The 13640-nt window shown below is 39.4% G+C and overlaps 1 protein-coding gene across 1 annotated transcript; it reads left to right on the plus strand.

The window, feature by feature from the left end:
• Positions 1 to 1645: 1645 nt before the first annotated feature.
• COQ10B (coenzyme Q10B) lies at positions 1646 to 13388 on the plus strand. Its single transcript, XM_056495960.1, has 5 exons — positions 1646 to 2276; positions 5589 to 5735; positions 7201 to 7393; positions 9478 to 9579; positions 12061 to 13388. Exons 1-5 carry the CDS (start codon positions 2221 to 2223, stop codon positions 12226 to 12228), a joined length of 666 nt encoding a protein of 221 aa, XP_056351935.1. The 5' UTR covers positions 1646 to 2220; the 3' UTR covers positions 12229 to 13388.
• Positions 13389 to 13640: the final 252 nt, after the last annotated feature.

Genomic DNA, 13640 nt, shown 5'->3' on the forward strand with positions numbered 1-13640 from the left:
TTCCCACACATACAAGTGTACACAGAGTTCACAGAGATTCCTGTATGGATTTGAAACAGATTGGATTTAAGAGCCCAGAAGCTTTGCAGATCTGGAATCATACCTAAGCAGCAGACCTTCGAGGTCCCGCTTTATGTAAGCTTCAGGTCCAATTTCACGGGCAGCTTAAGCTGTCACTAGCTGGCACTGCTGCTGTAAGAAGTATCCAGACTCCTTGCCTGTCCTTGCTTGGCCCCATCTATTGTGCAAGCAGAAGTTTCTGGCACTGGTTCACTCAAAGAAGGCAGCCTTTTGACTACAGCCTCGTGCTACTTCTTCCAAAAATAACTTTTTGTTTGTATGAATTTTTCTTCCTACCCAATGCTATAAAGAGCTGTACAATGAGCTGGCATTATGCAAAAAGCTACAAACCTGATGTAAACTCCTAGTCCTTCACTTTGCCCAGGTCTGTGCTTAGCTTCATGTGTCAGGCACAGTTCACTGACATTCATGTGTCTCTTAAAGATAAGGGCAGAAGTTCTTAAAACAAAGAGAGGAAATATTTAACTGCAGCAGCTATGTTTCAACTCCGTATAACTTCTCAAACAAAATGAGCAAGAAAAAAATAGTACAAAATAAAATCTCTTCCATTTTTGCTTCTGATGTCAAGAAGAAATAATGTAAAAAGGATCCTTTTTGTCACTGGAAAAACAGTGAGTTAAAAAACACACTTTGGAAGGTTCATATATTTGGAGCCTGCCTGAGCTGAGCCCTAAACATGGTTTAGTGCAGATCATGTTCTTCCTGAGCAGTTAAATAAATACAGAAGTACTGTTTTGGAAATGGGACAGAGTAAGAACAGAGCAGCTGGATTTCAAAACTAGCTGTGGGGAGATATGCACTGAGATTTAAACCATTTTTTTATTTTTTTGTCCACTGAAACCTTATGAAGATCTAGCAAGTCTAATCCTTTATACAACAAGTTTACAGCCAAATACTTCACTTATTGCTAACACCAAGTTCACTGGTGTTATATGAAATATGAGAAAATGTATGTGATTTTATATCCTGATTAATCATCCATGTTTGTAAATCATTTTTCCTGGCCTACATGTATAATTGTGAGATATTTTGAGATCTTTCAAAGGCAAATATTATTCAAAACGTATTTAAAAACAGGAACATAATGGCTATATTTTTGCATTCCTCAGCATATCTCTGGCTGCCTAAGGAACATACTAAATCAGCTGCTCATTTCACTCATCTGTAGGAATAGAGCTGAATAAAAAATTGCTTTTTTTTTTTTACATGGGGATATGCTCTCCTTATTGAAGATTGACTCTTTGCCCACTGAAAGGTGTTCCTTAAAATTCTTAATTATTTTTAATAGTATAAACCTCATAATCAGAATTTAAACCTAACCTTCTAATTATGGTAGTGTTATAAAAAAATAGCATTTGAAAAAACAACAACCTGTATGGTCCTACAGTACATCTTTTTCTAGTGTATTAGAAATGTCTTGCATCCCTCTGGTGTTAAGGATCAATTGGGGCCACTCTTCCTATCAAAGTTAGTAAATGTAACTCTCTCTTCCAGCAACTAAAAACAAACAAACAAATATTTTGCGGAAATAGATTTCGCAGTCTTACCTTTTAACAATTTATGCGTAACACATATTGTATAAAATATGAAAGGTGTGATGAGTTACATTTAAACAGTAGGTCTCCAATCGCAGAGTAATTGTAAAACACGCTTTCCTTGAGAGAGCCTGTATTGGAAAGGTGAATTGCGAGAAAGCGTTAATTAATAACTTCTTGGTTTCAGGTTGTGTCAAACGGTGCTCAGTGATTACAGCCAGGTCTGTGGCCGTACTGTTTAAGCTGCTGCTGCTGCTGACTGTAACCCTGAGCACGCACCGAGCGGAGGCGGGACGAGCACCAGCGACTCCTCCCGCGGACGCGCCGGGTCAGGCGCTCTGCGGGACACGGGGACGGACACGGGGACGGACAGGGGGACGGACAGGGGGACGGACAGGGGGACGGAGCCGCTCCCGCCGCTCGCTGGGGGCACCTCCCGCGCTCCAGCCCAATTATGGCCGCGCGCGGGGCTCGCGCGCCGCCGGGCCAATCAGGCGGAGCGCGCGGGCGCGCGCGCTGTCCCGTGACCGCGCGCCCCCGCAGGCAGGGCGGGCCGAGCCCACGCCGCGGCTGAGGCGACAGGCGCGACAGCAGCGCGGCCGGGATGGCGCGGAGCGGCGCGGCGCTCGGCAGGGCGCTGGCCGGCGGGGCCGCCGCCAGGTACGCGGGGCGAGGCGCGGTGGCCGCGGGCGTGACACAGAGGGACCGGTTTCCTGCTTAGAAACTCGCCTCCTCTTTGCCCGAGACAGTGGTAGAGTTGTGAGCAATCCCTCAAAGGAATTAAAAACGGAGGAAGATGTTTTCCCTTCAGATAGTTCACCACGTTCCTTCTCACCTAAGCGCGTGTGAGGCTGGCTGCAACAGCTCGAGACAAACAATGTGCTTTGCGGAAGAGTTAACCTTGGAACTGAAAGAAAAAAAAGCAAGCAGATGAGAGAGTGCGATTTGAAAATCTTAGTGTAAAAGGCTCACCTGTTGCCAGTGTTATGGCAATGCTGCTGTGTTTCTTTATCAAACTCTGTCATCCTCATAAAAATTGTCAAAAAGTGGAATAGAAATTGGCTTATGATGTCAAATTTCATGGAATTATTTGACAAAACTGTTTACTGTGCAGTGGTATAATGTAACACTGGACCATATTTTTTACTGTATATCCTTTGTGGTATAATCTTAGGGCTGTGTTTGCAATATTAAATATGCTCAGTCCTGGTAAATAAAATTGCTGTCTTAAAGAGTAATTTATTAGTCTCCAGGGCAAAATCAAATGCTGGAAGTGTTTTTGGTATAAGGACACCCATTAAGTAACTGCTTGCAAAGTAAGTTTAAAAATGTTTCTAGTGGAAGCTGCAACGATCTTGGCAGCTGGTTTTAAGCAAGCGCAAGCTGGATCAAACCCAGTGCTGTGTTACTTGTAGCCTTGGAGCTGGGGACGATTCACTCCTGCAGTTGTCCCCTGAATGCACTCTGTACCTGCAGCCAGCTTGGCAGAACCTCACTGTGCTCAGTAGCAGGCTTCAAGGGCTCAGGTGGTAAATTAGTCTCATGTGCTTATTCAGACTGAGATGCTAATGAGGGCTCTTGCTGGTACACTCATTTTTTTGGGATATGAACAGCTGTTGGCAAAGAATTTGAATGGGATCAGCTCATGTCTCACAGACCATAAAACCAGCTATCACTAACCTGATGAAAGTATCAGTTGGGGTACAGTAAACACATTTGCCCAGGCATGCTTCTGGCACTAATTTCAGTCTTTACACAAGAAGTTAAGAGAGCCCTTTTTTCAAAAAAGTTAATCTTCAAGTTTAGAAAATGGTGTAGTTATTAAAAAAAAAAAAAATCACATAATATGAATCACTTACATGTGCATGTCATACACTAGAAATGCTTCCTTTTCAGGTCATGGGAGTTGGGTGGTTAGTCCTCAAGTGCTCAGGGAGAAAGCAGTGAGTGGAGATGGTTCTGTCACTGGCAGAGGATAAATACAGAGGTGGCAGGTGTGTCTGAAATCTAGAATGAACTTGATTTTTCTTCAGTGGCCCAGGTCAGGTTCACAAAACGTGTGACAGTCCATGGAAACCAAGGGATTTCTTAAAGAGATCTGCTTTCCTGACCTGGGATCCAGCCCAGCACATTCTCAAAGCATCTGTTCTTCAGATAAAACTGGGAGAGGGATGGAATCTCACTGCACTTGTTAGCATTATAACCTCTTAACCTTGCCTTCCTCGAATGGCACTGTAATTGTAAAAAGGACATTGTCTTTCAGCTGCTGAGAGATTATTTGTAGGGATTGTTTTTCAGCCCTGTGGCTGAAGCAAGTTTAGATAAAACTGCATGAAACAATAGACTGGCACAACATTACAATAAAAAACAAACCAAGAGACAAACCCTGGTGACTGGTTTGGACTGTGTCCTGTACATAGCCCCAGATAATGGAATTTAAATTAGCTGTGCAGAATGAGGTCTGCTCCAAACATTTGAACACCTCCTGTGAATCTGGTTGAGGCAGCTACAATGTTACTGGCACCCTTCCAGCATTTCTGCCAAAGCTTTTCCTTAACAGTCTTGTATGCTCTATCTGGAAAAAAAACCACGTCCCTTGAGATACTTTTACAAACATTTGCAGAGCTGTCTAAAGGTTTTTAAAGCGGACCTATCTTTTCTTAATTTTGACACAATAGTTCTGTCCCATTTTAGTTTATTTTCAACTGCAGTGATTACAATGTCTTTTTAGGCATCATGCTTGATATCCCACTTGCACATTTGGTTTTTAAAAAGTCTGTAGAGATTGTTTCTAACCAGCTGCTAATGATGATTATTTTTCTCTAAACTCTACCAGTTTATTATTTACCCAACTCCTAATACAGTCACTATGTAAGCTGATGTGTTCAGTCATGGGTAACTACTGTATTCCATTAGAATTCCAATTATGCTGATTTTTAAAGAACATATTGCTGATTTAAATTAAATTTATTTTAATTCAAAACTGGTAATTAATTTGCTGACTAATTTGGTGATTGGTGGGGAAAAAAAAAAGAAAAAAAAGAAAAAGAAAAGAAAAAAAAAAAAGGGGCATTACGTAAGAGGTTGGCTCCATTTTTAACCACGTGAATCTAGAAGTAGAGTCCTGATTATATAGTTAGAGGAAGATCAGTAAAAGACCTGGGTTACTCGTTAGCTTAGGTTTGCAGAGTCACTGAGGGCAAATAGTGGCATTTTTATTTTCCTGGTGCCAAAATTCAGAGCTTCTGAGGCAACATTTTGCACCTTGACTGACCTGATCTGAGCAAAATCAGTAATTTACCAGAACTGTTAAACATGATGAATATTTGTTAGATTTTAGTGTAGATGTTCACAGAGAACACTGAGGTGCAATCTTAGAATTACTAGTACTTTTAAAGGTAAGTTCTTAGGTTTTACTCATGAAAACACTGCATCCAAGGTTCTGGTGATATTTTCTGGAGGAAATGTTGAAAGCTGGGTAAAAAAAGCACCTTCTTTTTTTTTGAAGGACTTTCAAAATGAAATTGTCCTTTTAGTATAAGGGTGGCAGCAGAGGGATTATAGCAGAGTTCAGCTTTCTGTCTCCAAGTGAAACCTTCTCTATTTTGTGTACTCCAAAAGGCTGAAGTATTGCAAATTATGCCTTGTTGTTGTTACTAAGAAAGCCTGTTCTGCAGACTAAATGCACGTGAGGCTTGAGTGAAATCAAGCTGCCATGCAGCCTGTGGTTAATGAGGCCCCTTGTACTTCACTCTGCCAGTGTCATAACTGGGGGCTATTTTTAGTTTCTTTTAGGGGAAAAAAAAAGGTGCTCCTTGTGTTTTTGACAGTTTGTATATTGTTAGAAGCCTTCATTTTTCCATCTAGTTGACATTTTCTTTAATGTTACGCAAGAGTGTTTGTCTTACCTGAATGCATTGTTATTTATTTTGCTGATATGAAATACATTTAAAAGCATTTTCCCTGTTTCAGGCACTTGTCTTCTTGTGGTATTCTGATGACCAGAACTTCTCCTTTGCAAGTACCTGTAATGAGCCATACTTTTTCAAGAAATTTCTTCAATGTTGCCACACCACTAATAAATAAAAGAAAAGAATATTCTGAAAGAAGAATAATAGGGTTGGTATAAAACTGTGGAAAGAGAATTTACATGCTTATTAATTTTGTATTTGCTGCAATTAATCCAAGACACTAGGGAGTTCAAAAGACTGAGTATCCCTGAACACACATGTCCCTAAGGCTCTGGGAACCTAGAAAGGAGTTTTGACTTTCAAAATTTGTAGAGATCAGGTTGACCAGTCTGAAATTTGGTATAAAAAATGTAGGAGCCAAAAGCCCTTGGCCCATAGCAGAAAACATCAGAAATAACTTTTCTATTCTATAACAAAACAAAACCAACCTTGAAATGGATTAATACGTTAATTAACATTGGACTAACATTAATAATTTCATCTAGTAAAATGTGAATAAATCAACAGGTGTGAAAACTGTTCCATTCTCTCCCAAATACATGCTAGTGTTTGCACTTACATTATATTATACTTCTCAAGATCTTATTTCTTTAAAAGAAGAAAAATAATTAGTTCTGTGATGAAGAAACTTCCCACAGAAAAAGATTTTGAGTCTTGTTTGCCTTAGAGCTGGTGGGAAAATCTCAGTTCATTTAATGATACTGGGATCTGCCTCCAGTCTCTGGTCCTCAACAGTATGAACTATTTATTAGCTTTTTTTTTTTTTAAACTATACTTAATATTCCTTTTTATGGTAGTTCTTGAACTGCAACAGATCTTGTCTAGTCATTTAAAAGGGCTTTTGTCCAATAGTCCTCACTGCTGAGTACTGTTGAACATATGCTTCATTTTAAAAGAAATTAAGCACATACTTAATTCCATCTGTTTCAGATTCAGAATGAAAAATTAAAAACCATAGCTAGGTTTAATACTTTGCCACGTTACAGCAGAATCAGCTAAAAAGTTGCTTTAATGTTGTTTCATCTGATTTCAATATCCTGCCTGAGCACTGTGTTGGACAAAATGAGGTCCCTTCCAGTATCAGCCGTTGTGTGATGCTGGAAGGTTTTTCCATTGCATCTCTTTTTTAATTAAGCTTTTTTATTTGGGCTAAAATAACATAGTGCTCCTCTGTTTAAACCTTATGAACTGTAGTACTTGAGTTTTGGTACATCTTGTCTTGGGAGCCATGGAGTATGGTTTTTTGGTTTTTTTTCTTCTTTGTGGAATGTCCAAGATCTACCAAAACAAAGACACAGCTGTGCTTGAAAAAGTGTTTCCATTTGAAGTATATGCATGATTACCTGATATTGCAGGCACTAGGTTCATTATTCACTAACATTACTGCTGGATGGTGTGTGAGATTTTGCTTATTTATGCAAAGGCAATTACTAGTGTATTACTTTTCTTTCCTCTTAATTTGCAAAGCTGCATTTTCAATTTCCAAAATCAAATGGTAGTGACTATGTCCACCTTTCAATTGCCTATGCCATGTATACCATCTTTGAAATTTTTAATACTGAATTTGAAGTTAAAATACCTTGTAACTGTAATGTTCATGTGTCCATTTCCAGGTATTCCATGCAGGAAATGTATGAAGTTGTTGCTGTTGTGGAGAATTACAAACTCTTTGTTCCTTGGTGTAAAAAGTCAGACATACTCTCGAAGCGGTCTGGGTACTGCAAAGCACAGCTAGAAATAGGATTCCCTCCTGTAGTAGAGAGATACACATCAATTGTAACCCTAGTGAGACCACATTTAGTTAAGGTAATTGCATTTTTTTTTTCTCCTAACCATAATTTTCCTTAACTTTTGTTTCTTGAAATTTGAATATTCCAGGAACATCTTGCTTCGATGCTGGAAGGTCTTTGTGTGGCTCAAAACTTGCTTTTCTTTAAAGACTTTAGATAAACAGGGGAGAATTTGAGTATTTTTAAACATAACCTACCACAAGAGAGAGGAGAGGGAATCACTTTTTAATTTGCCTTTATTGGCAAAGCTGGCAGCCATTAAATGAAAATATTAACATTTTTCCTTTTTTTAAAAATTTTTTTGTTTATTTTTCAATTTTGTCCATGCCTCTCTGAATGCAATGTAAGTACTCAGTTAAAAGTGTTCTGACAACTCTAGCTTCTGATGCCTTAAGGGACTTGCTATCTGTCATTGCTTCTCACAATTTTAACTAGTTAATATGAAAACCTAAAAAAAAAGCGCTAAGCTTCAGTACAATATGCTGAAGAGATTATTATTCAATATATTGATGGGAAGACAGAAGTGTGGATTTAAAGTAAATTTTTTTACAATTAATTTTTTAGAAGAGAAGCAGTTATGTTTCTCCGTTCAGCTTTTCAAGAACAATAATTAAGAGAAAAGTGTCAAGGAAAACATTTTAAATGATGCCTGGATCTTCTATTTGCCTAAAATGTTCAAATCTGTTTTGGTAAAGAATGGCTCAGAACAGATTCCTTATAGCAAAACTGCTTCTCCCTTGGCAGATCCTGATTGGTTTGGAATAATTAGTGGAAATTATAGCAGCTGATTGCTGTTCAAAATAATTGTTTGAAAATCTTATTTCACTATTCTTTTCTAGGCTTCCTAGTAAGAGACACTTAACAGAAAATGAGTTTCTGAAGTACAGTGGAGTTGTAAATTGGAAAAGGAATATACAAAATGCCTTTATTCAATATCTTTACTGATTCTGGAAAGAAAAAAAGATTTTTCTCCCTTTATTAAAAAAAGTTGAGCAGCTATAATGGAAAATCTGTGATTTACATGCTGAGAGCTCTCCTTTTCTACTGCTCCTTGAGAAGACAGGCTTTTTTCTTTCACAGAGCTATCAGATTGGCTTACCAACTCTTTTTCCCTCTTTATTCACACAAAAGAAGCATTCTTGTCTCAGAGAAAACCCACAAAAGTGGTGAGGAAAGCCATTTCTGCAGATTTCCTCCCTGGAGACTCATTAGCCTTTTCTCTGCTGCCATTACTTTTCCTAGAGGTTTACATTATGTCCACAGAACTGCAGGAACATTTCTAGGGAAGTGATTTTGTGCTTGGACTATTTCACTGTCCTCTCAAGTAACTCCAGGCAAAAGAACCTTGTGTGGTGCTCAAGCATCTTTGTTGCTTAAGGTTTTCCCTTTTTTAGGGCTTAAACAATGGAAAAATCAGATTGGGAACAGCAGTTTTTGCTGAGGAGGAAAGCATGGAGTGAGTTTGCTACTTTAAGAGTCCAAAAAGGGGGACAGTTTTCCCATTTTTCTTGCTGTTTTGACAGCAGTAGGGAAAAGTAGGCCCAGCTTTTTGTATCTAATCTTCCCTCTACTCCTTCCCTTTCTGATGTAGAAGTAGCAAGGTCATGCATTATCTCAGTCCTGGAAAGAGAAATGTAGGTGTTTTTGTGCTGGTGATTAGTCTTTGAGATGAGTCACCACAGCTTTCCAACCCAAGCAACACTTATTCCCTGAGGCCAGTCTGTTGGAGCAGAGCTCCTTGGGATAACAATAAGAACTTGTAAAAAAAAGACCCAAAAAATGTTGCAGAAATTTTCTCTACAAATTCCAAGACAGTTGAGGTTATGTATTTGGATGTCTTGTATATCATGCCACAGATCTGTTTTATGACACTCCACATGCCAGATTTTCCTCTGCCTTGGAAGGACTTCAGTTATTTTGCTGTAATTGACAACTGACAATAATTGTGCATATAGGATCTCATACTGGCTGTGCTGTAAGAACAGTTTTAATTATGCTGTGACCATCACTATTTTACAGTGACGGTCAAGCTGCAGTAAAACCTGTTTGTCACATTTGTAAAAGTCTAATTGTAGCTTGATTTTTAAAACTTTATTTTAGGCCTCATGCACAGATGGAAAACTCTTTAATCACTTGGAAACAGTGTGGCGTTTGAGCCCTGGTATCCCTGGTTATCCAAGGACATGTACATTGGATTTTTCAGTAAGTATGGCAATTAAAACTACCACATGCTAGGAGCAGCACATAGAAACACTCATCTTCAGCTGAGGGGGCCTTTCTAAATGTCTGTACTATTCCTTTAAGCACTTATACTCAGAAAACAAGTTAACTTCAGTCAATTCTGTCCAAATATATTGTGCAAACTTTACTGCTGGAAACCACTTCAGTATCCTTCAGAGACTGCAGCCTTCCGTGAGGTGTCCATGTGTCATGAAGCAGTCTAGGACACCCCTCCTGTAGGCACCTCTCACCCTACAGCTCTAAACACACTGAAGGTTTTAGACAGTCAAATGCAGGCGAAATGCCAAATATACTTTGCTACTTTCTTTAATCACTCTACAGCCTAAATGTGCTTGGTACCAGAAAGTCAGTGTTCTGCCATCTTCCTGTTTGGTCAGTTTAATTTCCTGTCTTCCAATTTTACTCTTTCATGTATTTTAAGCTTTACTCCTTCCTTCTCTAATACAAGTGTAACAGATTTTTGCTGTCTCTAATCTATGATGGGATATCACTGCAGCCCAGAACTATTACTCTTTAGATCTAGCACCTGATTTAGCCTGATTTCACTCTCAGAAAAGCTGTTTCCATTTGAGTTACTACTTTTCCATGTCTGCCATCACGTTTTTTCTTACATTTAATAAAAAGTGTAGGTGTTGCATTGAGCTGAGAGTTGGAACAGGCTGCAGAAGTACAGAGAGATGGGCTAATCATGCTGCCATCTACTGGAATGCTCTGCTTTGAAAATTATCTGCAGTAAATAGGAAATAGCTTTGGGAGTATTTTTAAACTAGGACATTAATCTCCTTAGGTTATTAACTTTCAGCTTGTTACTGTATTGCACTTAATACAGTTCAGCAATAAAAATTAATGTACAGGCACTCAAAGAAACACATTTTTAATGGCTTGCATGTTATGTGCTCATGTTATTTGTATTTCTTTAGGCAAATAAACGTCAGTTCTTTCTATTAACGTATGTAAGCTATCTTTTAACCCAAGCCTAAATCAGGTAAAAAACTTGAATAAAAAAACTCTTTAAACCCTACAATCAAAGTACGGGCTCTGTGAGAAAACAGCACCATACCTTCACAAACCAAAGCCACATTTTGACGTTTCAGGTCAAGAACTTCAGTTAAAGAGAACCAAAACTGAACTGGATATGGACATTTTCATTTTCTTGGGGGAACAGTATCAACAGTATCTTACTGCTTACCCTGTTTTGAGGCAGCAGAAGCCAGTGCAGTTGAGTGAACTTAACCCCTGCCAGTTACTGCCCTGCTGCTCTTTGCCTCTGGGCAAGTGCAGGCAAAGATGATAAGCATTTCACAACAAACTCCTCAAAAGAGGCCCTGCAATTACAGATATTCTAGAGAAAACTTTGATTTCAAGAATGTTTGTTTGCTTTATAAAACGTTATTTGAGTTTCGGGCTATGCTGGTTCCCACAAGCTGCTGTATCCTGTTGTGCCAGCCTGATTCCAGGAGGCATCCACATAGAGCAGGGAACTCTCCTACTTTGATTTCAGCTCTCAAATGATTTGGTTCATAGACTGAAGCACACCACCATTTTTACCACCTGCAAACTTCATTAATGTATACCATATCTCAAGACTGACATAATTGCTGAGCATGATGCCAAACTCTCAGACTTGTAAGAGGCACGGTAATTTTACTGATGCTTGAGGTTAAGCAAATGTAAATGAAGCTACACTTGGCTAATGGGCCAGGCTGTTTAATTACTTCTCTGCTACTGCTTTGCAGTTAACATGTATTGCTCTTAAGGAATTGGGGAGAAGCTGTATTTACTCCTTGTGGCATTAAATCTGATTTTTTAGGAATGACAAAAATTATTTAACTTCCAATCCATTTCATTAACTGTTGGTGTCAAGTCGGGAATGGAAGCTGTTCAGATGGGAGATGTGACACACAAACCAAATCTATTGTTTTAGTCATTAAACTGCTTGTTTGAACCTACAATAACTACTGCCACCAACAAGGAAAAACTGATTTTAAATATTGGCATTTAATAGGTAACTATTTCAAGGTGCTTTTAGGTTTCTTGGGCGTGTTCCAGCTTACCTGTTAGTGTGCTGTCTTGCCATGTAGGATTTTCTTCAGACATCTTTTGTCCCCCAGGTGAATTCTGTGCACAAAATAACAGTTACTGTTTGTCAGTGGTTTTTCATTACCTCAAACCTCTTTTGTAATGAATCATTTATTAAAGAAAAGACAGGTTAGGTGAAAGAACTGAATGAGAGGATTCTTCTAATGGAAAAGCCAGGGATACATTCCTCAGACCTAGGAATATGGGTTTCCTTCTCAGCCACATTCACCTATTCCTCAGTTTTAACTGTCCTACAGCTTACCTGCAGCATTCAGGTGATTCTTTAATAGAGTTGTCTGTTTGTAACAGCATTTTACAACTGTACATATAGGAAAATTAATTATCTTTTATTTTCTTAAACAGATTTCTTTTGAATTTCGTTCACTTCTACACTCAAAACTTGCTACACTATTTTTTGATGAAGTTGTAAAGCAGATGGTTGCTGCCTTTGAAAGAAGAGCATCCAAACTCCATGGCCCAGAAACCAGCATCCCTCGGGAGCTGATGCTGCATGAAGTTCATCAGACGTAAAGGGAAACTGTAACAACCACCTCACCTATAAATTTCTTTGTACAAAGTGCCATGCTCCTCCTTTGGGGCATCTATTTCTTATCTGAGCTGTGGGTGTGATCTTACACTGTGCCAAACACACCTGCTCAGCTAGACAGATATATAATGTTCAAAAGCTGCAATCAAGTGCAGCTTAAAGCCTTATCAGTAACAGACACCTGGCAGCTCCTGTAATCCAGGCTATCTCAGGCTGCCGTTAAACGCCAAACGGCCCAAGCTCTGCCTTAGCCAATTCTTAGCCAAGCTCCTGGGGTTTTTCAGCACTGTAACACATTAACTCAACTTGGTGGGAACCAAACTTCACAGCAGCAGCTCAGCCAGCTCTGCCCAAGCAGAGGCCAACTGACACACGGGCTTCCCAGAGAATGGCAGAGCTTGGCAACCACTGAGGAGTGGTGCTTTGAATCCAAATGAGTGGCAAAGGTAAGCTACTCCTGGCATGACCAGCAACTGCCCTTGCACTTCCCCCTCATTTTCAGGGATGAAATCCATAAGGAGTACTGTAATTTGAGTGCAGTAGTCTCAGCTATAGCCAGTGGTTCCCAGTGGCCCTATCTGGAATTTGTAGTACAGTTGGCAGGCTGAACTTGTCCCTTTTACTCCTTCTGTTACACATTGCACTTTGGTTACCTCCATCTCATCTAATGCAAACAGAACACTTTAAAACAAGTGTTACCTCTGAGAACCAGTGCTGTCCTCCCTGGAGGCAGGGAACAAGAGGTCCTGCACTTCTCGCAGGCAAGCACAGCCAAAAGGCCAGCTGTCAGACAACCACACAAGAAAGCACCAAACCTTCATTCTTCAAGGGTTTTCAGTACCATACTCCCACTGTGATAATGCCATCTTGATTAAATACGTGTTCAGTACGTCTATTCCTGAAATACCCTCTTCCCAGCCTCTGAAGAAACCAAGTGAATAGGGTTGAACAGATTCTAAATCCTTACTTTATACTGCCTTATGTTACCAAATTTCCTTACTGAAATTAGGTGAAGCTTCAGGGCAGGTACTGAAGCTGGTCCTTTCTCTGCAGCATATATAATCCATATGGTTACTAGAGAATGGCATACTAAATAACATAGAAAAGTATGTTTCAAAATAAAGACAGCCCTGAAACAGTTTCAGACCATTTTACTTAAAAATTAGAATATCACACATCCCATCTGTGGAAGGATAGTTCTTATTAAGAACAGGAAGCAGGGGAAAGCAACAGCTGGATTAAGGGCATTTATACAGAACTGAGAAATTGTAAAGCAATTTTGATTGTTGAGGCAGAGAAACATACACAAGTTTGGGCACACCATTGTTCTGCAGGCTGGAAAGTAGAAAAGACTCCACATATACAATATTAGCAGTGGTGTCAGATCAAAGAACAC

The sequence above is a fragment of the Oenanthe melanoleuca genome, chromosome 7, assembly GCF_029582105.1.
Source record: "Oenanthe melanoleuca isolate GR-GAL-2019-014 chromosome 7, OMel1.0, whole genome shotgun sequence".
Lineage (NCBI taxonomy): Eukaryota > Metazoa > Chordata > Aves > Passeriformes > Muscicapidae > Oenanthe > Oenanthe melanoleuca.